The sequence below is a fragment of the Zalophus californianus genome, chromosome 11 (genome assembly GCF_009762305.2).
Source record: "Zalophus californianus isolate mZalCal1 chromosome 11, mZalCal1.pri.v2, whole genome shotgun sequence".
In the NCBI taxonomy this organism is placed as follows: Eukaryota; Metazoa; Chordata; class Mammalia; order Carnivora; family Otariidae; genus Zalophus; species Zalophus californianus.
The window spans coordinates 71827143-71853024 of record NC_045605.1 but is presented as its reverse complement, the minus strand read 5'-3'; the positions used below and the strand labels follow the sequence as shown (position 1 = coordinate 71853024).

Below are 25882 nucleotides of genomic sequence, written 5' to 3'. Positions count from 1 at the left end.
CCATTTGTTGTGTATAGAAATACAATTGATTTTTATATATTAGAATCATTTTCAATAATCTTGCTAAAATCTAGCATTGCTATTATCTACATATTCTTTGGAATTTTTACTTTATCTGCATAATGTTTTGTTTCTTCCTTTTGACCCTAAGTTTTCTTTTTCTTATCTGTGCTGTCTAGGAGTCTATCAGGTGTTGAATAGAAGTGATTGTGGGCATCCTCGTTTTTGTTCATGGTCAAAGGGGGAAGCTTTCAAGGTTTTATCATTAGGTATGATTTTTGTTGCTACTCACGGTCAAATAAGGAACTTCCCTTCTGTTCGTACTTGGCTAAGAATATCTATTGAGATGAACATATGCTTTTTCTATTTTAATTCTTTATTGATGTGGTAAATTGAATTTTGTATTTACAGCTAAGTTTGGTTTGCTATTTTGTTTAGGACTTTTTGTATAATGTATTTCATGAGTAAGATTGGTTTGTAATTTTCTCTCCTTGCCTGGTTTTGTTATCAGTTATAGTAGTCTCATAAAAAGTTTGGGGAGCATACCTTCTTGTTTGTTCTCTGGAAGAGTTTGTGAAAGATTATTGTTTCTTCCTTACATAAAGCCAGTGAAGCCGTCTTGAAAATATTTTTGACTGCTAATTCAATTCCTTCCCCCCCCCCCCAAAGATTTTATTTATTTGACACACAGAGAGAGACAGCTAGAGAGGGAACACAAGCAGGGGGAGTGGGAGAGGGAGAAGCAGGCTCTTGGCTGAGCAGGGAGCCTGATGTGGGGCTCGATCCCAGGACCATAGGATCATGACCTGAGCCGAAGGCAGACGCTTAACGACTGAGCCACCCAGGCGCCCCTGCTAATTCAATTTCTTTAGTGGTTATAAGATTATTCAACTTTATGTTTCTATTTCAGTCAGTTTTAGTAAGTTACTGTCTTCTAGGAATTGGTGTACATTTTAAAATTTATTTCCTTAAACTTGTTAATATCCTAATATTCTTTAAAAATTTTTTTTCTAAATTTTTTTTATTAACATATAATGTATTATTTGTTTCAGGGGTACAGGTCTGTGATTCATCAGTCTTACACAATTCACAGCACTCACCATAGTACTTACCCTCCCCAGTGTCCATCACCCAGCCACCCCATCCCTCCCACCCCCCTCCACTCCAGCAACCCTCAGTTTGTTTCCTGAGATTAAGAGTCTCCCTCTCTGGTTTCGTCTTGTTTCATTTTTCCCTCCCTTCCCCTGTGATCCTGTCTTGTTTCTCAAATTCCTCCTATCAGTGAGATCATATGATACTTGTCTTTCTCTGATTGACTTATTTCGCTTAGCATAATACCCTCTAGTTCCATCCACATTGTCGCAAATGGCAAGATTTCAATTTTTTGATGGCTGCATGATATTCCATTGTCTATACATACTCCATTCCTTTATCCATTCATCTATTGATAGACATCTAGGCTCTTTCCATAGTTTGGCTATAATGCACATTGCTGCTATAAACATTGGGGTGCACGTGCCCCTTTGGATCACTACATTTGTATCTTTGGGGTAAATACCCAGTAGTGCAATTGCTGGGTCATAGGGTACCTCTATTTTCAACTTTTTGAGGAACCTCCATACTGTTTTCCAGAGTGGCTGCACCAGCTTGCATCCCACCAACAGTGTAGGAGGGTTCCCCTTTCTCCGCATCCTCGCCAATATCTGTCGTTTCCTGACTTATTAATTTTAGCCATTCTGACTGGTGTGAGGTGGTATCTCATTGAAGTTTTGATTTGGATTTTCCTGATGCCGAGTGATGTTGAGCACTTTTTCATGTGTCTGTTGGCCATTTGGATGTTTTTGCAGAAATGTCTGTTTGGTCTTCTGCCCATCTCTTGATTGGATTATTTGTTCTTTGGGTGTTGAGTTTGATCCAAGTTCAAGTTCTTTATAGATTTTGGATACTAGTCCTTTATCTGATATGTCATTTGCAAATATCTTCTCCCATTCTGTCGGTTGTCCTTTGGTTTTGTTGACTGTTTCCTTTGCTTTGCAAAAGCTTCTTATCTTGATGAAGTCCCATTAGTTCATTTTTGCCCTTGCTTCCCTTGCCTTTGGCAATGTTTTGCTCCTGTGTTCTCAAAGATTTTGATGCATTCCTGTCTCACATTTAGGTCTTTCAACCGTTTTGAGTCTATTTTTGTGTGTGGTGTAAGGAAATGGTCCAGTTTCATTCTTCTGCATGTGGCTGTCCCATTTTCCCAACACCATTTGTTGAGGAGATTGTCTTTTTTCCATTGGACATTCTTTCCTGCTTTGCTGAAGATTAGTTGACCATAGAGTTGAGGGTCCATTTCTGGGCTCTCTATTCTGTTCCATTGATCTATGTGTCTATTTTGGTGCCATTACCATACTGTCTTGATGATGACAGCTTTATAATAGAACTTGAAGTCCGGAATTGTGTTGCTACCAGCTTTGCTTTTTCTTTTTCAACATTGCTCTGGCTATTCGAGGTCTTTTCTGGTTCCATACAAATTTTAGCATTATTTCTACCATTTCTTTGAAAAAAGTTGATGGTATTTTGATAGGGATTGCATTAAATGTGTAGATTGCTCCAGGTAGCAGACTTTTTCACAATATTTGTTCTTCCAGTCCATGAGCATGGAACGTTTTTCCATTTCTTTGTGTCTTCCTCAATTTCTTTCATGAGTATTCTATAGTTTTCGGAGTATAGATTCTTTTCCTCTTTGGTTAGATTTATTCCTAGGTATCTTATGGGTTTGGGTGCAATTTTAAATGGGATCGACTCCTTAATTTCTCTTACTTCTGTCTTGGTGGTGGTGTATAGAAATGCAGCTGATTTCTGTGCATTGATTTTACATCCTGCTGCTTTACTGAATTCCTGTATGAGTTCTCGCAGTTTTGGGGTGGAGTCTTTTGGGTTTTCCACATCAAGTATCATGTCATCTGCAAAGAGTGAGTGTTTCACTTCTTCTTTGCCAATTTGGATGCCTTTTATTTCTTTTTGTTGTCTGATTGCTGAGGGTAGGACTTCTAGTACTGTGTTGAATAGCAGTGGTGATAGTGGACATCCCTGCTGTGTTCCTGACCTTATGGGAAAAGCTCTCAGTTTTCCCCCATTGCGTATGATATTTGCTGTGGGTTTTTCATAGATGACTTTTATGATATTGAGGTTTGTACCCTCTGTCCCTACACTATGAAGAGTTTTAATCAAGAAAGGATGTTGTACTTTGTTAAATGTTTTTTCTTCATCTATTGAGAGGATCATATGGTTCTTGTTCTTTCTTTTATTAATGTATTGTATCACATTGATTTGCAGATGTTGAACCAACCTTGCAGCCCAGGAATAAATCCGACTTGGTCATGGTGAATAATGTTTTTAGGGTACTGTTGGATCCTTGGCTAGTATTTTGGTGAGAATTTTTGCATCCATATTCATCAGGGATATTGGTTTGTAGTTCTCCTTTTTGATGGGGTCTTTGTCTGGTTTTGGGATCAAGGTAATGGTGGCCTCATAAAACGAGTTTGGAAGTTTTCCTTCCATTTCTATTTTTTGGAACAGTTTTAGAAGAATAGGTATTAATTCTTCTAATGTTTGGTAGAATTCCCCTGGGAAGCCATCTGCCCCTGGACTTTTGTTTGTTGGGAGATTTTTGATGACTGCTTCAATTTCCTTACTGGTTATGGGTCTATTCAGGTTTTCTATTTCTTCCTGCTTCAGTTTTGGTAGTTTATATGTCTCTAGGAATGCATCCATTTCTTCCAGATTATCTAATTTGCTGGCATATAGTTGCTCATAATATGTTCTTATAATTGTATTTCTTTGGTGTTGGATGTGATCTCTCCTCTTTCATTCATGATTTTATTTGGGTCCTTTCTCTTTTCTTTTGGATAAGTCTGGCCAGGAGTTTATCAATCTTAATTCTTTCAGAGAACCAACTCCTAGTTTTGTTGATCTGTTTTGCTGTTCCTTTGGTTTCTGTTTCATTGATTTCTGCTCTGATCTTTATTATTTCTCTTCTCCTGCTGGGTTTAGGCTTTATTTGCTGTTCTTTTCTCCAGCTCCATTAGGTGTAGGGTTAGGTTGTGTATTTGAGACCTTTCTTGTTTCTTGAGAAAGGCTTGTATTGCTATCTACTTTCCTCTTAGGACTGTCTTTGCTGCATCCCAAAGATTTTGAATGGTTGCATTTTCATTTTCATTTGTTTTCATGAATTTTTAAAATTCTTCTTTAATTTCCTGGTTGACCCATTCATTCTTTAGTAGAATGCTCTTTAGCCTCCATGTATTTGAGTTCTTTCCAACTTTCTTCTTGTGTTTGAGTTCTAGTTTCAAATCACTGTGGTCCAGAAATATGCAGGGAATGATCCCAATCTTTTGGTACCCGTTGAGACCTGATTTGTGACCCAGGATGTGATCTATTCTGGAGAATGTTCCATGGGCACTAGAGAAGAATGTGTATTCTGTTGCTTTGGGATGGAATGTTCTGAATATATCTGTGAAGTCCATCTGGTCCAATGTGTCATTTAAAGCCTTTATTTCCTTGTTGATCTTTTGCTTAGATGATCTATCCATTCCAGTGAGGCGGGTGTTAAAGTCCCTTATTATTATTGTGTTATTGTCGATGTGATTCTTTGATTTTGTTATTAATTGGCTGCTCTCATGTTGGGGGCATAGATATTTAAAATTGTTAGATCTTCTTGTTGGATAGACCCTTTAAGTAGGATATAGTGTCCTTCCTCAACTCTTATTATAGTTTTTGGTTTAAAATCTAATTTGTCCGATATAAGGATTGCCACACCAGCTTTCTTTTGATGTCCATTAGCATGGTAAAAGTTTTTCCACCCCCTCACTTTAAATCTGGAGGTGTCTTTGGGTCTAAAATGAGTCTCTTGCAGACAGCATATCGATGGGTCTTGTTTTTTTACCCAGTCTGATACCTTGTGTCTTTGATTGGGGCATTTAGCCCATTTACATTCAGGGTAACTATTGAAAGATATGAATTTTGTGTCATTGTATTGCCTGTAAGGTGACTGTTACTGTATATTGTCTCTCTTCCTTTCTGGTCTTTGTTACTTTTAGGCTCTTTATTTGCTTAGAGGACCCCTTTCAATACTTCTTGTAGGGCTGGTTTGGTGTTCACAAATTATTTTAGTTTTTGTTTGTTCTGGAAGCTTTTTATCTCTCTTTCTATTTTCAGTGACAGCCTAGCTGGATATAGTATTCTTGGCTGCGTATTTTTCTCATTTAGTGCTCTGAATATATCATGTCAGTCCTTTCTGGCCTGCCAGGTCTCTGTGGATAGGTCTGCTGCCAGTCTAGTGTTTTCTACCATTCTGGGTTACAGACCTCTTGTCCCAAGCTCTTTTCAGGATTTTCTCTTTGTTTCTGAGACTTGTGAGTTTTACTATTAGATGTTGGGGTGTTGACCTATTTTTATTGATTTTGTGGGGAGTTCTCTGTGCCTCCTGGATTTTGATGCCTGTTTCCTTACCCAAATTAGGGAAGTTCTCTTCTATAATTTGCTCCAGTATACCATCTGCCCCCCTCTCTCTTCTTATTCTGGGATCCCAATGATTCTTATGTTTCGCTTTATGGTATCACTTATCTCTCAAATTCTCCCCTTGTGATCCAGTAGTTGTTTACCTCTCTTTTTCTCAGCTTCTTTATTCTCCATCATTTGCTCTTCTATATCACTAATTCTCTCTTCTGCCTCATTTATCCTAGCAGTTAAAGCTTCCAGTTTTGATTGACCTCATTAATAACCTTTTTGATTTTGACTTGGTTAGATTTTAGTTCTTTTATTTCTCCAGAAAGGAATTCTCTAGTATCTTCTGTGCTTTTTTCAAGTCCAGCTAGTATCTTTATAATCGTCCTTCTGAATTCTAGTTCCGACATCTTACTAATGTCTGTGTTGATTAGGTCCCTGGCTCTCGGTACCGCCTCTTATTCTTTTTTTTTTTTTTTTTTGAGGTGAGTTTTTCTGTCTTGTCATTTTGTCCAAAGGAGAATAGATGAATGAGAGAACAAAATGCTAAAAGGGTAACAACGACCCCAGAAAAATATACACTTTCAGAAAGTGGTTGCTTTTCTGTTCATAGAATTGCTGCCATTCTTTTCTTCGTTCTCCAGTTGAGTTTGTAGGTGTTCTGAATGGTTTGATAACTATCTAGCTGAATTCCTGGGACCAGACAAAATTTAGGTCTCCTACTCCTCCACCATCTTGGAGCCATCCCCTAATTATCTTTCTAATGCTTGCCACATCTTTTGGATGTTCCTTTTTTATTCTTTTTTTTTTTTAAAGATTTATTTATTTGACAGAGCACAGCAGGGGGAATGGCAGGCAGGGGAGAAGCAGGCTCCCCACTGAGCAGGGAGCCCGATGTGGGGCTTGATCCCAGAACCTGGGATCATGACCTGAGCTGAGGGCAACTGCTTAACCGACTGAGCCACCCAGGCGCCCCATCCCTTTTTTATTCTTGATATTGTTTATTCTTGTCTTATTTTTTCTTGATCAGCATCACCAGATATCTTACTGGTATTTTCAAAAGGACCAGACTTTGGCTTTTTAAATCTTCTCTGTTGTATATTTCCTCTGCCAGTAGTTCCTTCTCTAATCTTTATTCCTTTTGTTCTGCTTTTATTTTGCTGTAATTTTTCTGATTTCATGAGATGGATACTTATTTCATTCACTTTTCAACCTTTCCACTTTTCTAGTATCATTTAAAACTAAATTTTTCGGGGCTCCTGGGTAGCTCAGTTGGTTAAGCATCTGCCTTTGGTTTAGGTCACGATCCTGGGGTCCTGGGATGGAGCCCCACATTGGGCTCACTGCTCAGCGGGGAGCCTGCTTCTCCCTCTCCCTCTGCCTGCTGCTCCCCCTGCTTGTGCTCTCTCCCTCTCTCCCTTTCTCCCTCTCACTGTCAAATAAATAAATAAATAGATCTTAAAAAAAAAACCACTAAATTTTCCTTTACTTACTGTATTTTACAAGTTTTGGTGTGATGAGTATTTTCTCTCTTTCTCTGTGTGTTATCAATTTGGTATATTAGGTATAACTTTATTTTATTTTATTTTTTAAAGATTTTATTCATTTGAGAGAGAGAGCATGAGTAGGGTGGGCAGAGGCAGAGGGAGAAGTATACTCCCTGCTGTGCAGGGAGCCCTATGTAGGCTCCATCTCAGGAACCCGGGATCATGAACTGAGCGAGCTGAAGGCAGACGCTTAACAGGCTGAGCCATCCAGGCACCCCAAGTTTATTGTTTTTCATTGATATTTTTAATGGTTAATTTTTTTTTTTAAGTTTATTTAAGTAATCTCTACACCAGTCTGTCGCTCCAGCTCAGGACCTTGCAATCAAGAGCTATGTGCTCTTCTGACTTAGCCAGCCAGGCACCCCTAATGATTAAGTTATTTTTATTTTGCTTTTCAGCATCTAGTATACATCCAATAATAAATATTTATTGAAGAAATGAATAAATTATGTGGTGCTTGTTTACCAAAAACAATTTTTTTTGTATATACAAATATACATATTTGTATATTCTCTTTCTAGCTTTTGAATCCTGTTAGGATGGCCTTCTTTATGCTGAGGTTAACTAGGAATTCCACAGGTTATTTTGGCTTTATGATTCTTTTTTTTTCCCTCTATACTTAAATAGTTAATCTTTTTGTAATTTTGTAATCCTGTGTGGTCGATTGTAAACACATTTATCTATGAAATGTTAACAGTTTGCTATTTGTAGAAAATTAGAAATTGTATACTTTAAAAATGAAAAATTTATCAAGAATGGTAAGGCAGACCTTTGTTAAAAGGCTATATGTCGTCTACAGAACTTAAACAAAATTTTTCTTCCCCAGAAGATTAACTAATAGACATTAGAGATATTTTATTGACTTGAGGGAAGAAATGACTTCCCTTTGGGAAGATAAATTTTTCCTTACCATCCAGAAATTAATGAGTTTGTTCACAATGCATTTTGTTCCTTTCCTTATAAATTCTAACCGTAAGTTGTCCATTAGCTACCTTTGGCTTTTGAGCACTTGAAATACGGCAAGTCTAAGTTTGAAATGTGTAAATGTAAAATATATAACATATTTTGAAGACAATATAAAACAAGATAAAATGTCCCATTCATATTTTTATATTGGTTACCTATAGAAATGACAGTATTTTGAACATACTGGATTACATAAAGTATATCATTAATTTCATGTGTTTCTTTCCATTAATGTAGTTGTAAAAATTTTTAAATTCAGTATGTGGCTTGCATTCCATTCCTATTGAATAGTGCTAACCTAATCTCATGCAACAAACACCTGGACATTCTTCCATATTATCTTTTTTTTTTTAAGATTTTATTTATTTATTAGAGAGATAGCAAGGGCAGGAACAGAAGCAGGGAGAGTGGGAGAGGGAGAAGCAGACTTCCCGCCAAGCAGGGAGCCGGATGTGGGGCTTGATCCCAGGACCCTGGGATCATGACCTGAGCCGAAGGCAGACGCTTAACAACTGAGCCACCCAGGCACCCCTTCCATACTATCTTTTTTTTACAAAGTTGTATAGTGCCTAATACCAAAGTACTTGGTTACTTTGGTCAGATGAATTTTTTCCCTCCATGAATCATAGAGATAGGAGACTATTATCTTGTCTACTGGAGTTTTTCCTTTTAGAACAGATGAAGCTCCTCTCCTATTTTTATTTATTTTATTTGAGAGTTTTGCTTTAATCTCTACACCTAACATGGGGCTCAAACTCAAAACCCTGAGATCAAGAGTCACACACTCGACTGACTAAGTCAGCCAGGTACCTCCTCCTCTCCTAATTTTAGTTTTCTGTTGCCATCTACCCCCTAGTTTCCAAGATAATTTTTTCTGCCCCACTTGTTTATTCAAAACTCAACCAGATGATTTTTCAGTTTTAGTTTTAGTTTTTGCTTTTTTTTTTTAGATTTTATTTATTTATTTGTCAGAGAGAGAACACGAGCAGGGGGAGCGCCAGCCAGAGGGCGAAGCAGGCCTTCTGTTGAGCAAGGAGCCTGATGTGGGACTCAATCCCAGGACCCTGGGATCATGACCTGAGCTGAAGACAGATGCATAACTGACTGAGCCACCCAGGTGTCCCAGTTTTAGACTTACTAATAAATAAGCTCTTTTAGTCTGTTTTTTTGTTTGTTGCAGAATTTGAGCTTCTCTTTGATAAAAAGAACAGTGTCTTAAGTTCCCTAGTTGTTGAGACATTCATTCAACAACTACAGTAGAGTAGAAAAGAGGAAGAATAAAATAAGAATTCATATCCTCATTGAAATGATAAATTTGCTAGTCATGTGATAATAAATTAATAAATTGGCACATGTTATAACTAGCATTAATTGCTTCATGATAGAATTAAACAACAATAAAATTTATTAATGCAGAATGAGGTAACTAGCCTTGAGGAAGACAGTTGGTATTTATACAGGATAAGGTATGTTTAGACACTTATTCAAGGTAACTGTTAACATAAAAATACAGTAAATTAGCAGTGCCTGGATTTGAGTTCTCTCACCACTTGCTAGCTACTATGAACTTGGGCAAATTATATAATTTGTATGAAGTTTTTTTCATTTGTATACTAGAGATAATAGCTACTTAATATAATTTATGAGGATTAAATTAACACATTGCTTTAAGCAGTGTTTGGCATTTAGTGTCTACATGTCTCTATGCATACAACATATATAGGTGTAGGTGTATGTATAGAGATATGTAGAAACTTGCTACAGTTTTAACAAATATTTTCCACGGTTATGCAGTGTTAATAATTTTATTTTTAATGGTGGCATAGTATTCAGTTCCATGGGGTGCCATTATTTAATTTTCTTTTAGATTCATTTTCATTTTAGACGAGAAATATTTGCATTGTTGAACTCAAATTATTTCTCTTTTTTTACTTATCTTGAATTTTAAGATCAGAAAATATTGAGATGGGAAACAGGACTGACTTGTATTTTTTCTGAGATTTAAATTTAAATTGTAAATGAATGTCTACCACAGAAGAAGCCAAGAGCTTTTAAATTAATTCTTTTGGGTCTGCAAATGGTATCCCAAAGTTTAACTGAATAATTTAATTGCCCTCTTTTGAAGAATTTAAAAGTAGCTCCAGCCTTGTGATCATCACTGGGTTACTCTATGTTGGGTCATTTTGGCAGATGGCATACAATCATCATTCAAAAACTAGTTATATTGTCTTCTCAGCTTGAATTAGGAGAACATTAGCATTGAAGTTTGCATTTGAATTAGCATGTGTGAAATTATTTCCTGCTAAATATTTGTCATCAAATGGTGTTTTATTTCAAAAAATTAACGGAGCATGTCAGTGTAGCAGCCTCAGAAAAATAGCCGAAGCACTGGGTTATTTTTGGACAACCTTTTAAGTCCTTTAATACCATTTGAGTATACATGCATAATAATCTTTTGGGAAGCTAAAATATGGTAATTCAACTGTTAACAGAGAGCTTACCCTTACTACTTAGAGTTGAATTTACTTTAGCATATACTGCTTTGGGTTGATACTGGGAATAGAGCAAGCAAATGAATTGATGATGTGAAAAAATGCCACATTCACTGTTAAAGTATTTTTCAAACAATTTAAACCTTTGTCAGTAAAGAGGTAACATTAATTTGAAATATTCAGAATAAGTGTATTTGCTATTGAACAAACTGTATCTCAGACTCACTTAAAAAAATCCAGATTCCCTCTTTCAGAACAATGTCATATCATTACCAAATATGGTAGCCAGGAAAATGGTTAAATAAATTGGCAATATGCTTGTGGAAGATGAATTGCCGTTCAGTATCTTCTTCCCTTTGCAAAATTTGTCTTGTTCCAATCCATCTGATTTTGTGAAAAATAGACTGTGTTGTGACGTTCAATAATAGGCAGTTAAACTTAATTTCTCCCATCATATATTCCAGTCATGTGCCATCTGAAATCTCTTCAAAGTTGTCTGATAGCTCTTACTCGCTTCTTTAAAACACATGGTCACTAAATTAAGCTGCATATTAATTAAGCTGGGTGCTTTTAAATGTAGGGAAGAAAGAAAGTAGGTCTCTGCACTTAAGAAGCTTATTCGTCTGTTGGGTAGACATAGAGTCTGTGTTAAGAGGTTTCTAGTTATTATGGGAGAAAGTAATTTTAAAAACCAGCTTAAGCAAAGAGAAGAATTTATTGGCTTACATAAATGAAAAGACTGGCCTTGGACATGGGTTGGATCCAGACACTTAATGTAATATCCAGAAATTTTTTCATTTTATTTATCATAGCTCTGCTCTCTTCTGGCTTGAATCCGTTCTCGGGCAGCATCTTCTTCAGTGAGTGGAGGCAAAGGTGGCCACAACAATGCCAGGCTTACATCCCATAAGTTTAGCAGCTTCAATGATAGGCTTCCTTTCCAGATAGTTTCAGAAGTCTTGGGATTAACTCTAATTGGCCAGACTTGGATCCTCTGGTGTGGTGGGGGTGGGAGAGTGGGGAGTAGGATGTTCCAGGCCTGTTTGAACTAGACGGGACAAAAGGGAGGTGAGGTTCCAAAAAGGAAGTTCCAGATTCTACTACCAGAAGAAACGATACTGACGAGGTAAAAACAGCGTAAAGTCTATGAAAATTAAGATAAAAGTTTTATTTGAGCTAAAAAGATAGTTTCTAATAGCTGCTTAAGAAAAGCTTCAGACAGGTGGCTGTATTTGAATTGGGCCCTGAAGGACAGTTACAATTTTTCCAAGGCAGAATGAGTAAAGAAAGGACTTTCTGGGTCACTCATTTGAGAAGTTTAGCAGTGAAAGGAGAATATTAAAATGGAAGCTACTGGAGTCTAAAGAGGAATGTTAAGATTTTTTTCCACCTCGGTATGTAGAAAATTTGAGCATTTTTATGGCAGCGGAGCGGAAGCAAGTAAGAGAAAATAATGGAGAGGAGGCAATCACTGATAAAGAAGTAGGGGAATTCAGCAGGATTAAGGATCATGTAGAAGGGGACAGATTTAGGAAGGAAAAGGGAACTGTTCATTCTCTGAGGACACTTGAAGGAAGATGGTAGTAGTGGCTCTGGAAGTTAAAACAAATTTACTGTTAAATTGCTAAGTGGCTTCAGTTTTGCTTTCTAAAAATAAGAAAAGGTTGACCAGTTATCTGTTGCTATGTAACAAACCATTCCAAAATGATTTTGTGGGTTAGCAGTCTGGCTTGAACTCAGGCTAGGTGGTTTCTTCTGCTGGTCTTGCCTTGGGTCACTAATGTGGATGTGGTCATTTAGACTGTGGATGAATGGTCTAAGGTGGTGGCTTCATTCATTTGGTGGTTGGTGATGACAGTCGGCTGGACCTTTTTCTCCTAGTGCTCTCTCATCCTCTGTGAGCATTCACATGGCAGTGACTGCTCTCAAAAAAGGAAGAACTGAAGCAGTCAGGCTCTCATGAACTTGGAACTCCCACAGTGTCACTTCTTTCATACTTTACTGGTCAAAGCAAGTCGCAGAGCCAGCTCAGATCAAGTAGAGAAATAGCAAAAATCCCCACCCCTTTATGGGAGGAGAAGCAAAGTAACTTTATAAAGGGGAAGTGTGTACTGGAATGGGAGGAATTTGTACCTCTTCTTCCTCATCCAGCATTTTATGAAAATTTTCAGTCATGCAGCCAAGTTGAAAGGATTTCAAAGTGAATACCTATATGCCTACCAACGAGATTGTTCTATTAATATTTTCCTGTACTTGCTTTATCCTGTTTACCCATCTATCCCTCTCTCAGCTAATTAACTTTTTTTTTTTTAAGTTTTATTTATTTGACAGAGAGAGACACAGCGAGAGAGGGAACACAAGCAGGGGGAGTGGGAGAGGGAGAAGCAGGCTTCCTGCTGAGCAGGGAGCCCGATGCGGGGCCTGATCCCAGGACCCTGGGATCATGACCTGAGCCGAAGGCAGACGCTTAACGACTGAGCCCCCAGGCGTCCCAACTTATTTTTTGATGAATTTCAGAGTAAATAGTAGACATCAGTACTTTCCTCTAAGTAGTTTGTGTATATTTAGTAAAAGTATGTTTACAGTTTTTCCTTGAGATGAAATACTTACATACAATGAAGTATACAAATTTTAAGTGTACATTGTGCCTAGTTTTGCAGTCTCCCACAGAAGGGAAAAATTTGGAAAAGCTTTTCAGTGAAATGCCTCAGAAGTTCAACTATAGTCGTATAAAAGAATTGCAAAGGCTGTCTTCCTTGAATATCTCTTTATGTCCTCATCACTAATAATTTTTTCATTAGTATTACCTCAACACTTAGGATTTTCATTTGTGTTACATTAATTTGAATTCACTTTGAGTGTTTCCCTACCTCCTGTCATTAAACTTTTATTTCTTATATACTTTAGACAAGCACTGTGCTAGAAAAAGGATGTAAGTAGGAGCTCCCTTGATTTCTAGGTGTTCAAACTAGGTGAATCGCAAATCAGTTAGATTAATAATGTGATTTATTTAATGCTTATGCTCAAAGCCAATGATAAGCACTTTTTAGTTGCGTTGTTTCATTTAATCCTTATAATATTAGAGATGGATACTTTCATTTTAAAAGTTAGGAAACTAAGGCTTGTGGAAATGTTTTCACTTGCCCAAGCTCGTATAGCTTCCTAAATCAAGCTGATGTGACTCCAGAACCCAAAATTAACCCCTGAATCATACTGATTAGAAGCAAGAAATATGCCTTGTTACACAGTAGCTAACTAACCCTTTAATTGGTTATCTTGATTCATAGAGTAATTTTGATCTAAATTGTGTTTATCTTAAATAGAAGACTGCAAATTTTTATGAACTGATCAATGAGAAAGCTTAATGAACTATTCTGATTTATAAATAAATATTTTAGCCATTTAAAAAGGAGAAATTTCTTAAACTCTGCGCCCAATGTGGGGCTCGAACACATAACCCTGAGATCAAGAGCTGCATGCTCCACCAACTGAGCCAGCCAGGTACCCCAGTAGTTTAATGACTTAACTACATATAATCCAATAGAAGCATGGTCAAAACTGTGACAAATTCAGCCGTAATTTAACCTTTGAGTTGGAGTATTGCAGCTTCTTGTAGCTTTAACACTCTTATTTTTCTAATTTATGTTACATTATACATTAATAGTTGTCGAATATTATAAACCCTTAATCAGTTTTTCATATGATGTTTTGATAATAGTTCCTTGATTTCATTGACTAGATATTGAGTACTTTTATTGCTAATTGGCTTATGAGTTATTTAACAAATAGCAAAAGATTGAAACCTTTTTGACTTGCTGTTTGCATAACAGTAAACCCTGTTCAGACTCTTGAAAATATGTGACTAGCACTTAGCCATTTTGTGCCAAGAGTCCTGCCAAAAGTGCTGTTGGTTAACAGCAGCCATTGTGACACCTGAAATGAAAGGTTCTTTAAATATTTTTATTTATTTATTTGACAGAGATACAGCGAGAGAGGGAACACAAGCAGGGGGAGTGGTAGGAGAAGCAGGCTCCCTGCTGAGCAGGGCGCTGGATGTGGGGCACGATCCCAGGACCCTGGGATCATGACCTGAGCTGAAGGCAGAGGCTTAACTACTGAGCCACCCAGGCACCCCGAAAGGTTCTTGAGTTCATTTACAGTGCTAGCTTTCCTGTTAGGTCAGGGAATGAGGTAAAGTCATGTATGTCTAAACATATCCCTTAACCCAGCAGTGTATAAGATATTTTAAAAATGTTCCTTCACCCAGATTTCCCACAGCTGTTCATTTTAGCTTGATTTGGTTGTTTATTTGTAAGTGGCTTTAAATCCTAAATCATAGGTAAGTTACAAACTAAATTTATTTGTGTTTAAAAAAATCTAATCGAGTGTTATGTTTATTTTTATGTATAGGTTTTGCTATTTTGGAAGCTTCAAGAAAAAATAGATTAGGGAAGGTTTGGTCTTTTAAATGGACATGGCTCAGATATCCAGCAATAATGGATTTAAGCAATGTTCATCACATCTGGAACCAACAAGAACAAAAGAAGTGGACAAAGAAGAAGCATTACAGATGGAAGCAGAGGCTTTAGCAAAACTGCAAAAGGATAGACGAGTGACTGATAATCAGAGAGGCTTTGAGTTGTCAAGCAACACCAGACAGAAAGCACAAGTTTATAACAAACAGGATTATGATCTCATGGTGTTTCCTGAATCGGATACCCAAAAAAGAGCAGTAGATATTGATGTAGAAAAGCTCACCCAAGCTGAACTTGAGAAACTATTGCTGGATGACAGTTTCGAGACTAGGAAAACACCTGTTCTGCCAGTTACTCCTGTTCTGAGCCCTTCATTTTCAACACAGGTCTATCTTAGACCTACTATTCAGAGAGGACAGTGGCCACCTGGATTATCTGGGCCTTCCACTTATACTTTACCTTCTATTTATCAGTCAACTTATAGCAGTAAACAGACTGCATTCCAAAATGGCTTCAATCCAAGAATGCCTACTTTTCCGTCCACGGAACCTATATATTTAACTTTTCCAGGACAGTCTCCATATTTTTCATACCCTTTGACACCTGCCACACCCTTTCATCCACAAGGAAGCTTACCTATCTATCATCCAGTAGTCAGTCCTGACATGGCAAAGCTGTTTGACAAAATAGCTAGTACATCAGAATTTTTAAAAAATGGAAAAGCAAGGACTGATTTGGAGATCACAAATTCAAAAGCAACAGTCAGCAATCTACAGGTATCTCCAAAGTCTGAAGATATAAGTAAATTCGACTGGTTAGACTTGGATCCCCTAAGTAAACCTAAGGTGGACAATGTGGAGGTATTAGACCATGAAGAAGAGAAAAATATTCCAGGTTTACTAGCAGAGGATCCTTGGGATGCTGTTCTTCTTGAAGAGCGATCACCAGCAAGTTGTCACCTTGAAAGAAAGGTGAATGGAAAATCTTCTGGGGCAACAGTAACAAGAAGCCAGTCTTTAAATATTCGAACAACTCAGTTTACAAAAGTCCAGGGCCAAATATCTCAGGTATAGTCTTTTCTTATTAACTTCTCAAACTTAGTATTATAACACAGAATTCATGTTTTAAGTATATAATTTATTAGGTAAAAGAACTATTTTTCATTTTGAATCTTGTTTTCTTTATTCTTAAATGTGCTCTGAATCTTAGATTGTGTGGGAAAGGATTAAATGTGTTTAGGTCAATTGAACAATTAGTTGCTATTAATATTTTTAATAGGATTATAAATTTTAAAAAAAACCTCTAATCAAGAATCTGGCTGTCACTGATAGGCATTTAAGATAATTTTTATCTGTCTCTCCATGTCCTCTCATTATATATGGTCCTACTTTCCCTTCATTATCTCTTTAATTTTTCAGGGTAAACAAGGAATTTTGGGTTTTAACCCCATTATGGAAATTTTCCCATATAATGTTTTGTTGATTTTAACCATGAATGAATGAATGGAAGAAAGGGAGGGAGGGAAATAAAAGCCATTAGAGGACTCTCTTTAAACACCTATATTGATGAAAGTCAAGAATGTAACTATAGCCTATGTGGTGTAGTTGCTGAGTTCATATTGTCTTACTATCTGTAAAAATTAGTTAAGGGTAGCTGAGAAAGGATGTCTTCTTCCCTCAGAAGAAAGGCAGCAGGGTTTAGACTTTTCCTTTGCAAATACAGTATATCATTGCAGTTTTCTATTTTGCTCTTATAATATCTGTGGATCTTGGGAATGTTTAAGCCTCATTCTCCCCTTAATGTGAATTATAGCATTCAGCTAATTAGATCAGCACTTAACTACTCTCTAGGCACTAGGAATCAACTAGCCTTTAGGGAAGGAGAAGCGAATTTTTTTTTTTTTTAATTTAAACTCAATTAGCCAACACATAGTACACCATTAGTTTCAGATGTAGTGTTCAACAGTTCATCAGTTGCGTATAACACCCAGTGCTCATCACATCACGTGCCTTCCTTAATGCCCATCACCCAGTTATCTTCTTCCCCCCACCCACGAATAATCGAATTTTGCATGATTTTTGATGGGTATATCTTGACTTGTGACTTTGAAAAGCCATTTTGGTGAAAGAAGCAGGTAGTAAGGAGACTTAGAAAAATAGATGATGATATTTTTGGATGATATCAGAAAAGAGGAAAATCTTAACTAATACAGTGTTTTATAAGTGTATTTTGACTACAGCTCACACTAAGAATATGTTCTTTTAAGCTTTTCAATATTTACAAATTTAGTCACATCTCTTAATACTTTCAAAAATCACAAGTTAATTACACATTTTAAATTGGAATCCTAAATATAATGTCAAATTATTTTCTCTTAATATTTCTGTCATCTTGTGGTTTTTGTTTTTACAAAATAATCATTTTCTAAAGTATTTAAAAGGAGAAGGGGAAACTTTAAGCCATGAGTCATCAAAAAAAAAAAAAAAGGGCAGGAGCAGAGGGGGAGTATACCTAGAAGAGGAATTGCTGGTAATTCTATGTTTAGCTTTTTGAGGCATTACCAAACTGCTTCCCATAGTGGTTGCACCATTTTACATCCCACCAACAATGTATGAGAGTTGCTTTCTCCACATCCTTGCCAGCCATTGTTATTTTCCATTTTTTTGGATTATAGCCATCCTGATGGATATGAAACGGTATCGTTGTGGTTTTGATTTACATTTCTTGGTGATTAATGATGTTGAGTATCTTTTCATGTGCTTAATTGGCCATTTGTATATTTTTTTTGGAGAAATGTCTACTTAAGTCATTTTGCTCATTCTAAAAATTGGATTGTTCATAGCAACTTTATTCATAATAGCCCCAAAGTGGAAACAACCCAAATTCCCATCAACTGATGAATAGAATGAGTGGAATATTACCTACAAAAAAAGAGTGAAGTCCTGGTATATAACATGGATGAACCTTAAAAATATAAATGAAAGAAGCCACATACAAAATACCATGTATTGTATGATTCATTTTATCATATGTCCAGAAAAGGCAAATCCATAGAGAAAGAAAGGAGATCAGTATTTTCTAGGGGTGGGGGAAGGTGGGAATGAGGATGATTGCTTTTGGGGGGATGATGAAAATGTTCTAGAATTAGACCATTTCAGTGTTCTTACCATAGTGGTGATGACCACACAACATTGTGAATGTACTGAAAGCCAGTGAATTGTACATTTTTAAATAGTTAAAACAGCTAATTTTATGTTCTGTGAATTTTACCTCAATTAAAAAAAAAAAAGGCACTAGTTCACCTGATCCTCCCATCTTGCTCAGGTCAGGTCACTGCTGGATTCAATTCGGGTCAGTATTCCAATGGAGAGATCCCTCCCCAAGTATGGGTCTCCTTTTACCAGTAAAGCATCACAGCATGAGAGCATGGTGCCTGACACCATGTAGTCTGAATTAGGGATTTCAGCTGTTTTCAGGAGTTGTTTGGGAAGGGCAATTGCCTAGAACTTGGAGATGTATGGAGATCTTGGAGCTATGGAAAGTTGCAGTCTCTGCTATCAGAGAAAAGGAAGCTCATAGTCCTGTAGGGAGGTAAGTGTAGGCTCAGTCCTCCCACTGGTAGAAGACAGAGAGCCCCTGATTGTCCATTCAGTTCAGAATGAGCATCCAGGTTACTTTCAATAATCCTCCTTGCATCACACCTTTGTACATATGTATTCACATCTCTACAATATATGCATTGTGACCACAATACGTAGATTACCTTGAATTTAATAAAATATTTATAAATGACTGGTTTATTTCATTATCTGTCTCAAATTCTAACTTTCTCAGGATTGGAAAATCATTTATCCACTAAGGGAAACATTATTCCAGCTGAGCTGGGATTACCATTCTAGATGAATTGTGGTTATCATCTTAAATTAAGGTTTCTGGACCACTGGAATTATTTACTGTCCACTGATCCAAGATCAGAACTGAGAACCAAAGAGCTACATTCTTTTTATCTGTGTGTAGATGTTCAAACTGCACTTTTTTTTTTTTTTTTTAACAGTCACAGAGACAGTAGAGAGTACCTAAGAATCCTATGAGGACAGAAAAACCGATACCTATTTTACAATTGAGGAAATGTAAAGAAGTTAAGGAATTGGGGCGCCTGGGTGGCTCAGTCGTTAAGCATCTACCTTTGGCTCAGGTCATGATCCCAGGATGCTGGGATCAAGCCCTGCATCGGGCTCCCTGCTCAGCCAGGAGCCTGCTTCTCCCTCTCCCACTCCCCCTGCTTGTGTTGCTTCTCTGACTATCTTTCTGTGTCAAATAAATAAAATCTTTAAAAAAAAATAAAGTTAAGGAATTATTAATTTTTTCATGTAATGGTATTGCAGTTAAATGAGCTCTTATGTTTTAGAGATGTATACTGAAGAATTTGCAAATGAAATGTAATAAATTACTTTATAGTTTTAATAGATTGAGGAGCTGGGAATAGGGTGCTTATAGATGCAACGAGATTGGCTATATGTTGATAATTGAAGCTGGTGTTGGATACGTGGTTGTTTATTATATTCCTCTCTCTCCTTTTGTATGTCTGAAAATTTCCGTAATAATACATTAGAAATTAAGAAGGCCATAGAACTATTCGTAAGAAGAAAAGCTGGCATTCAGATCCGAATGACTCTAAAATCTAAAATCGTTCTTACCCTTCTCCCCCTTAATGAATAGAATATGCTATTTTGGAAGTAATAAGTTTCCTGTTACAGGAGATAGTCAGACATGCGTGAAATAATCAGCTTCCCAAACTTGTATGTCACAGTGCTCTGCAGAGGAGTTTGGGCTTATTCAATCCTGATTTTTGTATGTTTGGGGGTGGGAAGAGGAGGTGAGATTTTGGAATTTGAGGGGAAAGATAACTTTTTTCAAAAATTTCCTTCCCTAAGTGATTCTGATGCAGCTAACCTGTTCTCTTGGACTGGCATTTAGAACCTCTTGATTAGGTAACTTTAAATTTAGTTTCTTCATACCTCAGGAGCCTGTGAAATTGGGAAGATGACAAGACAAATAGCAAAACATAAAAATAAAATACCTGGAAATAGTTTCTTTGCAACTTAGGTTGTTAATACTTTTGTTACAAAACCCCGCTTCCTTTCCCTTTTCCCCTCTTTAGACCGGTCTCTTATAGTTCAACTCCTGTTTTCTCCACCCTTTCTTTTGGTGGGGACAGGACTGTGATACCCATGTACCTTTCGTTGTCTCTGTGCATACATCTTCTCCTTATTTTTAATACTTGTCATATTACCATCTTGATATTTTCCATATTTGTGGTGCTTTCAGAGAATATCTTGCAGGACTAATGAGGATAGGTAGTTTCCTAAAGATAGAAGTTACCCTAGCAAGCTGGGAAATCAGATCACATGCAAGTTGCAGAGAGCTGCTAGTTTCTCAGACTCTAAGAATTAACTAGGCTTTGAAGCATCAGTTTTAAAAAAACCTGTTAGGGGCGCCTGGGTGGCTCAGTTCGTTAAGCGACTGCCTTCAGCTCAGGTCATGATCCTGGAGTCCCGGGATCGAGTCCCGCATCGGGCTTCCTGCTCGGCGGGGAGTCTGCTTCTCCCTCTGACCCTCTTCCCTCTCATGCTTTCTATCTCTCATTCTCTCTCTCTCTCAAATAAATAAATAAAATCTTTAAAAAAAAAAAAATAAAATAAATTTTAAAAAAAAAAAAAAAAAACCTGTTAGATTTTGCTTTAAGTATGGGGCGGGGCACCTGGGTGGCTCAGCCGGTTGAGCGTCTTACCCTTGATCTCAGCTCAGGTCTTGATCTTAAGAGTCATGAGTTTGAGCCCCACATTGGGCTCCAAGCTGGGTGTGGAGCCTAGTTAAAAAAATAAAAAGTGTAAGTATGGGGGGGTAAGGATAAAGGAGTAAGCAAACTTTATGAGAAACATGAGTATGCAAAGCCAGGTAAGCAAAAATAACATGACTTGATCAGCTGAGTAGTCAGATTGGAGCTTGATTACTAGAATGTATATGTCAACAGCTTTGCTAAATGGCACAATTTCTGAATTGAGGTGGCTTAGGCTACCTTCCCAGGCTTAAAGGTGTCTTAACTGCAGCCTGGCTGAGGAATGCAGTTGTTAATCATTCCGTTATATTCTGCTCTATTAAAATCCCATCTAATAATTTTGAGCACCACATTCTAAGAGGGGCCACTGGCAAACTAGAGTGTGTCTTGAAAAGAGACAACTGCAGTTTTCAGGATCTAGAAGCTATGTCCTTTAAGGAACTGTTGAAAAGATTGGAAATGTTTTGCCTGAGAAGAGATTTTTTTTTTTTTTGAAGAGAATATTAATTGGAGATTAGTCACTCTCTGGATCTGAGTTTCTTCATTTATGAAATAAAGATGGTTATGTTGTGGGATCGTTGAGAGTGACAAGAAAGAATTCTTGAGATGTTTCATGGTGCAACTTAGTTTATTTAATTAGAACGGGGACAGGACCCATGGGCAAAAAGAGCTTGTCTGAAGCCGGTGGTTATATGCTTAGTGCTCAAGGGGGAGGGGATATGCAGGGAGTATTAAATCATAGATGTCTTTGAATTTCTACTCGTAAAAATAATATTTCTCTGGTGCTTATTCAGTTTGATATTAATTATCGGTGAGATTTACAGGCAGTCATGAGACCCTTTAAGAATGTAGCAATCTTATCAAAACTGCAGGTATCGGTCAGCCTTCTGGGCTGAAGGTGAACATTTTTCTGCTTCTGTCCCTCATCAGTTAGACTGGATGAGTTCTGGGATTCCTTTCAGGAATAATAATTAAAGTTTGGAAAGTTCCCATGTAAGAGGAAGTGGTTTTTTTTTCTTTCAAAGTTTTGCATTTTGGGGGTGCCTGGGAGGCTCAGTCGGTTAAGCATCTGCCTTCATCTCGGGTCATGATCCCAGGGTCCTGGGATTGAGTCCTGCACCGGGCTCCCTGCTCAGCGGGGAATCTGCTTTTCCCTCTACCCTTACCCCCTGCTCATGATCTCTCTCTCTCTCTCTCTCTCTCTCTCTCTCTCTCTCTCTCTCTCTCTCCCTCTCTCTCCCTCTCTCTCCCTCCCCCCCTCTCCCTCTCTCCCTCCCTCTCTCCCTCTCTCCCTCTCTCCCTCTCTCCCTCTCTCCCTCTCTCCCTCTCTCCCTCTCTCCCTCTCTCCCTCCCTCCCTCCCTCCCTCTCTCCCTCTCTCCCTCTCTCCCCCTCTCCCCCCCTCCCCCCTCCCCCCCCCCTCCCCTCCCCCCCTCAAATAAAATCTTTAAAAAAAAATTAAAGTTTTGTATTTTGGACATAGTTTCTCAAACCAATTCAGGAAGTAGAATAACTGAAAACGATAGTATTCTTTTAAAAAAGATGAAATAGTGATGTACTAAATTTCACAGTATATTAAAGTATGTTACCTTTGTGCTACAGTAAGTAGCATCTTGTGCTAGATTATAACAGACAAGTGGTAGCAGGTGCTGAAAGTTTTATAGAAAGGTTAAAATTAATCAAATCCTGTTTATATTTTTCGATGTGAATTGAGAAGTTCAAGTTATAACTTAATTTTAAAGTCCATTGTTCCAGGGCACCTGGATGGCTCAGTCGTTAAGCATCTGCCTTCGGCTCAGGTCAGGATCCCAGGGTCCTGGGATCAACCCCACATCGGGGCTCCCTGCTCAGCGGGAAGCCTGCTTCTCCCTCTCCCACTCCCCTTGCTTGTGTTCCCTCTCTCGTTTTCTCTCTCTCTGTCAAATAAATAAATAAAATCTTTAAAAAAATAAAGTCCATTGTTCCAGAAAATAGAACAAGGACCAATGAGGAAGAAAATTCAAGGAGGCAGGTACTATAGTTAAATATTGACAGTGGAACTTACAAATAGCCATTTAATAATGATGGTTCCTGTAAAGTTATTTAAAAACTTTTCCCTGAGATTCATAGTTTTTTTTGAAAATAAGATTGCAATGCCTATTCTTTATAATTACTTTACATGCTTAAGTATTCATTTCCTATAAGAATTTTATGCTTTGTGTTAAAAGAGTGTTTTTCTTCTCACTCAGCAAGCTTACTTCCTGTTTCCTTCTAGTGTCTTTTGTTAATAATAATCTAAATGCTTTGGTTCAAATTTTTGTGACCAATACCAGGAAAAGGCAGCATAGAATTTAAAACTCTCTTACGGCAACTTAAGTTTAAATCAGACTTTTAGTTAATGGCTATAAATTTAACTACTTTGAGCAGATTGCAAAGATTTTAGTAATGAATTAAATTATTTTAATAGAGCTGGCTTTGCAAAGTTCTGTGGGTATTGGTTCTTTCTAAAAGTTAACTGTATTAACATTATAAACATTTATATCCCCCCATTGGCAGAATGTCTATAATTAATTTTAAACAAGAGGGAATCTTTTTTTTTTTTTAAGATTTTATTTATTTCGTTGCGGAGGGGCAGAGGGAGAGGAAAACCCCAAGCACACTCCACTCTGGGTTTGGAGCACATCTTGGGGCTCCATCCATGACCCTGAGATCATCACCTGAGCGGAAATCAAGAGTCGGATGCTCAACTGAACCACCCAGGTGCCCCTAAACAAAAGGGAATACTGAACAAAATAATTTTCATTGTCTAGCTGAACGTAGTAAACTATTTGAATAGCTTAGTGAAGTCTCTTTGTAAAACTGCTTAAAAATTCAAATAAGGAAGTAATGAACTTTGTTCCAAATAGTAACTGATATATATAACATATACATATATATACATACACATATATACATATAACACTTAAAGTACATTTATTGAAAATTTGTATTGTGCTCAGTCTAATTTCTGGGAAAGTATGGCATGAACCTTGCATCTATAGGTGTAAAGCTTTCCCATATTCTTTACTGCTTGGGGTACCTGGGTGGCTCAGTCATTAAGCATCTACCTTTGGCTCAGGTCATGATCTCAGGGTCCTGGGATCAAGCCCCGCATCAGGTTCCCTGCTCAACAGGGGGCCTGTTTCTCCTCTCCCTCTGCTCTTCCCACTGCTTATGCTCTCCTCTCTCTCTGCCAAATAAAGAAAATCTTTAAAAAAAATGCTTTACAAAGTATATACTGGTAGAGTTTTGTGAATTATTTCAAACCTTCATCACTATCCTTAATCCACCCTTTCCACCTTCTCTGGTGGATGACCTTACTACCTTTTTTTTTTTTTTTTTTTTTTTTTTTTTTTACTACTGAGGTTAAGACCGTTTTTTGTAGGCACTTTCCCACCTCAGATTTGCCTCTTCTCCTTCTGGTTTGGATGGAAGAGCTATTCCTTCACTTTTTCGAAACAGCTCTTTCACTTATTTTCTTGTTCTTGTCTCCCCAGAGTATTTTCTACCATTACTCTTTAAAGAGGAATTTGTAGTTACTGCCTTTCCAGTCTCTCACCATCCTCTTCTGTTTTCATCATATTGCAGAAACTTGTTTCCGGTATGAATACTGATTGCTAATCTAGTGACCATATTCACTGTCCAGCTCTTTTGCTTCATTTGCAACAGTTGACTACATCCTTTCCTTGAAATTTCTCTTCTGTGGCCCTAGTTAAATCTACTTCCTAGTTTCCCTCCTGTAATCTTTGACTCCTTTTCCTTTGTCTAGCTTCTAAACATAGGCATTTCTCCAAGGTTTTGTTCTAGTTGTCTTTAACGTTTCTTACCTGTGCTCTCTTGGTTGGTGCTTTGAGTCTCCAAGATAGTTTGAAAGCTACTGGTCTGCACTCCTGCAATGATTTGATTCCTTCGTTCTCTGTGGTTGAGAGGCTCTGATGGTTAATTTTATGTGTCCATTTGATTGTGCCTTGGGGTGCTCAGACATTTGGTCAAACATTAATGTGGGTTTGTCTGTAAGGGTGTTTCTGGATGAGATTAATATTTGAATCCATAGAATGAGTAAAGGCAGATTGCCCTCCCTAATGTGGGTGGACCTCATCCAAACAGTTCAGTGCCTGAATAGAACACAGCAGCTGACCCTACTTCTAATGAGGGGAAATTCCTCCAGCCTAGCTGCCTTTGAGCTGGAACATGGTTTTTTTTTTTTTTTTTTTTTCCTTGCCTTTGGACTCCAACTGAAACATCAGCTCTTCCCGGGTCTTGAGCCTACTGGACTAAGATGGGAACTATACCATTGTCTCCGGGGTCTCCAGCTTGCCAGCTGACAGATCTTGAAGCCTGTCAGCCTCTATAATCACAGGAGCCAATGTCTTATAGTAAATTTCTTTACATATGTGTATATATGGGATATGGCTCTCTCATTGATCTTAATGGATGCCTCCAGCCATTAGCAGAGAGAAATTTCCCAGTAGAAAATTGCAGAAATTAAATGATCTTCAAATCTATGCATTTAGCTCTGGAATAGAATACTTCTAGATGGTAACCTAACAACTACATGAATTTACAAACCTAAAATATTTACTAGAAACCTCACTGTCTTCCCCCCACAGACTTCTTTCTTTGTTATATATATTAGATAACAGCATTAGCAATTTTTTATTTGTCTCTTTCATCGGTTGAAAAATATTTGAGGATACAATGTATGGGTTACAGATTAATCATTCACAGACCTAATCCTTAAAGAACTTGGGTTGGAAGGGAGAGACACCATGTGTGTGCATATAATTGCAGTACAAAATAGAAAGCCTTGAATGCTACATAAAGGTTTGTGCAAAATCAATGGAGAAAGGAGATGATTTGATGCCTCGATTGTTTGAGTGGAATTTAAGGGAGGGATTGGGACCAAGAGTTGAGAGAATAGGTGTAAAGTGGAAAAAAAAAAAATTTTTTTTTTTTTTTAAGGTTTATTTATTTGACAGAGACGAGAGAGAGGGAACACAAGCAGGGGGAGTGGGAGAGGGAGAAGCAGGCTTCCCGCGGAGCAAGGAGCCCGATGT

The 25882-nt window shown here is 37.6% G+C and overlaps 1 protein-coding gene across 3 annotated transcripts in view; it reads left to right on the top strand.

Moving 5' to 3' along the window:
• PIK3C2A (phosphatidylinositol-4-phosphate 3-kinase catalytic subunit type 2 alpha) overlaps positions 1-25882 on the top strand; it is a 101795-nt gene that overhangs the window by 16123 nt on the left and 59790 nt on the right. For all 3 annotated transcript variants that reach the window (XM_027581321.2, XM_027581319.2, XM_027581320.2), the window contains one exon: positions 14906-16037. In XM_027581321.2, the coding sequence (XP_027437122.1) occupies positions 14964-16037 (1074 nt within the window). In that variant the 5' untranslated portion in view covers positions 14906-14963. The remainder of the gene's footprint in view (positions 1-14905; positions 16038-25882) is intronic.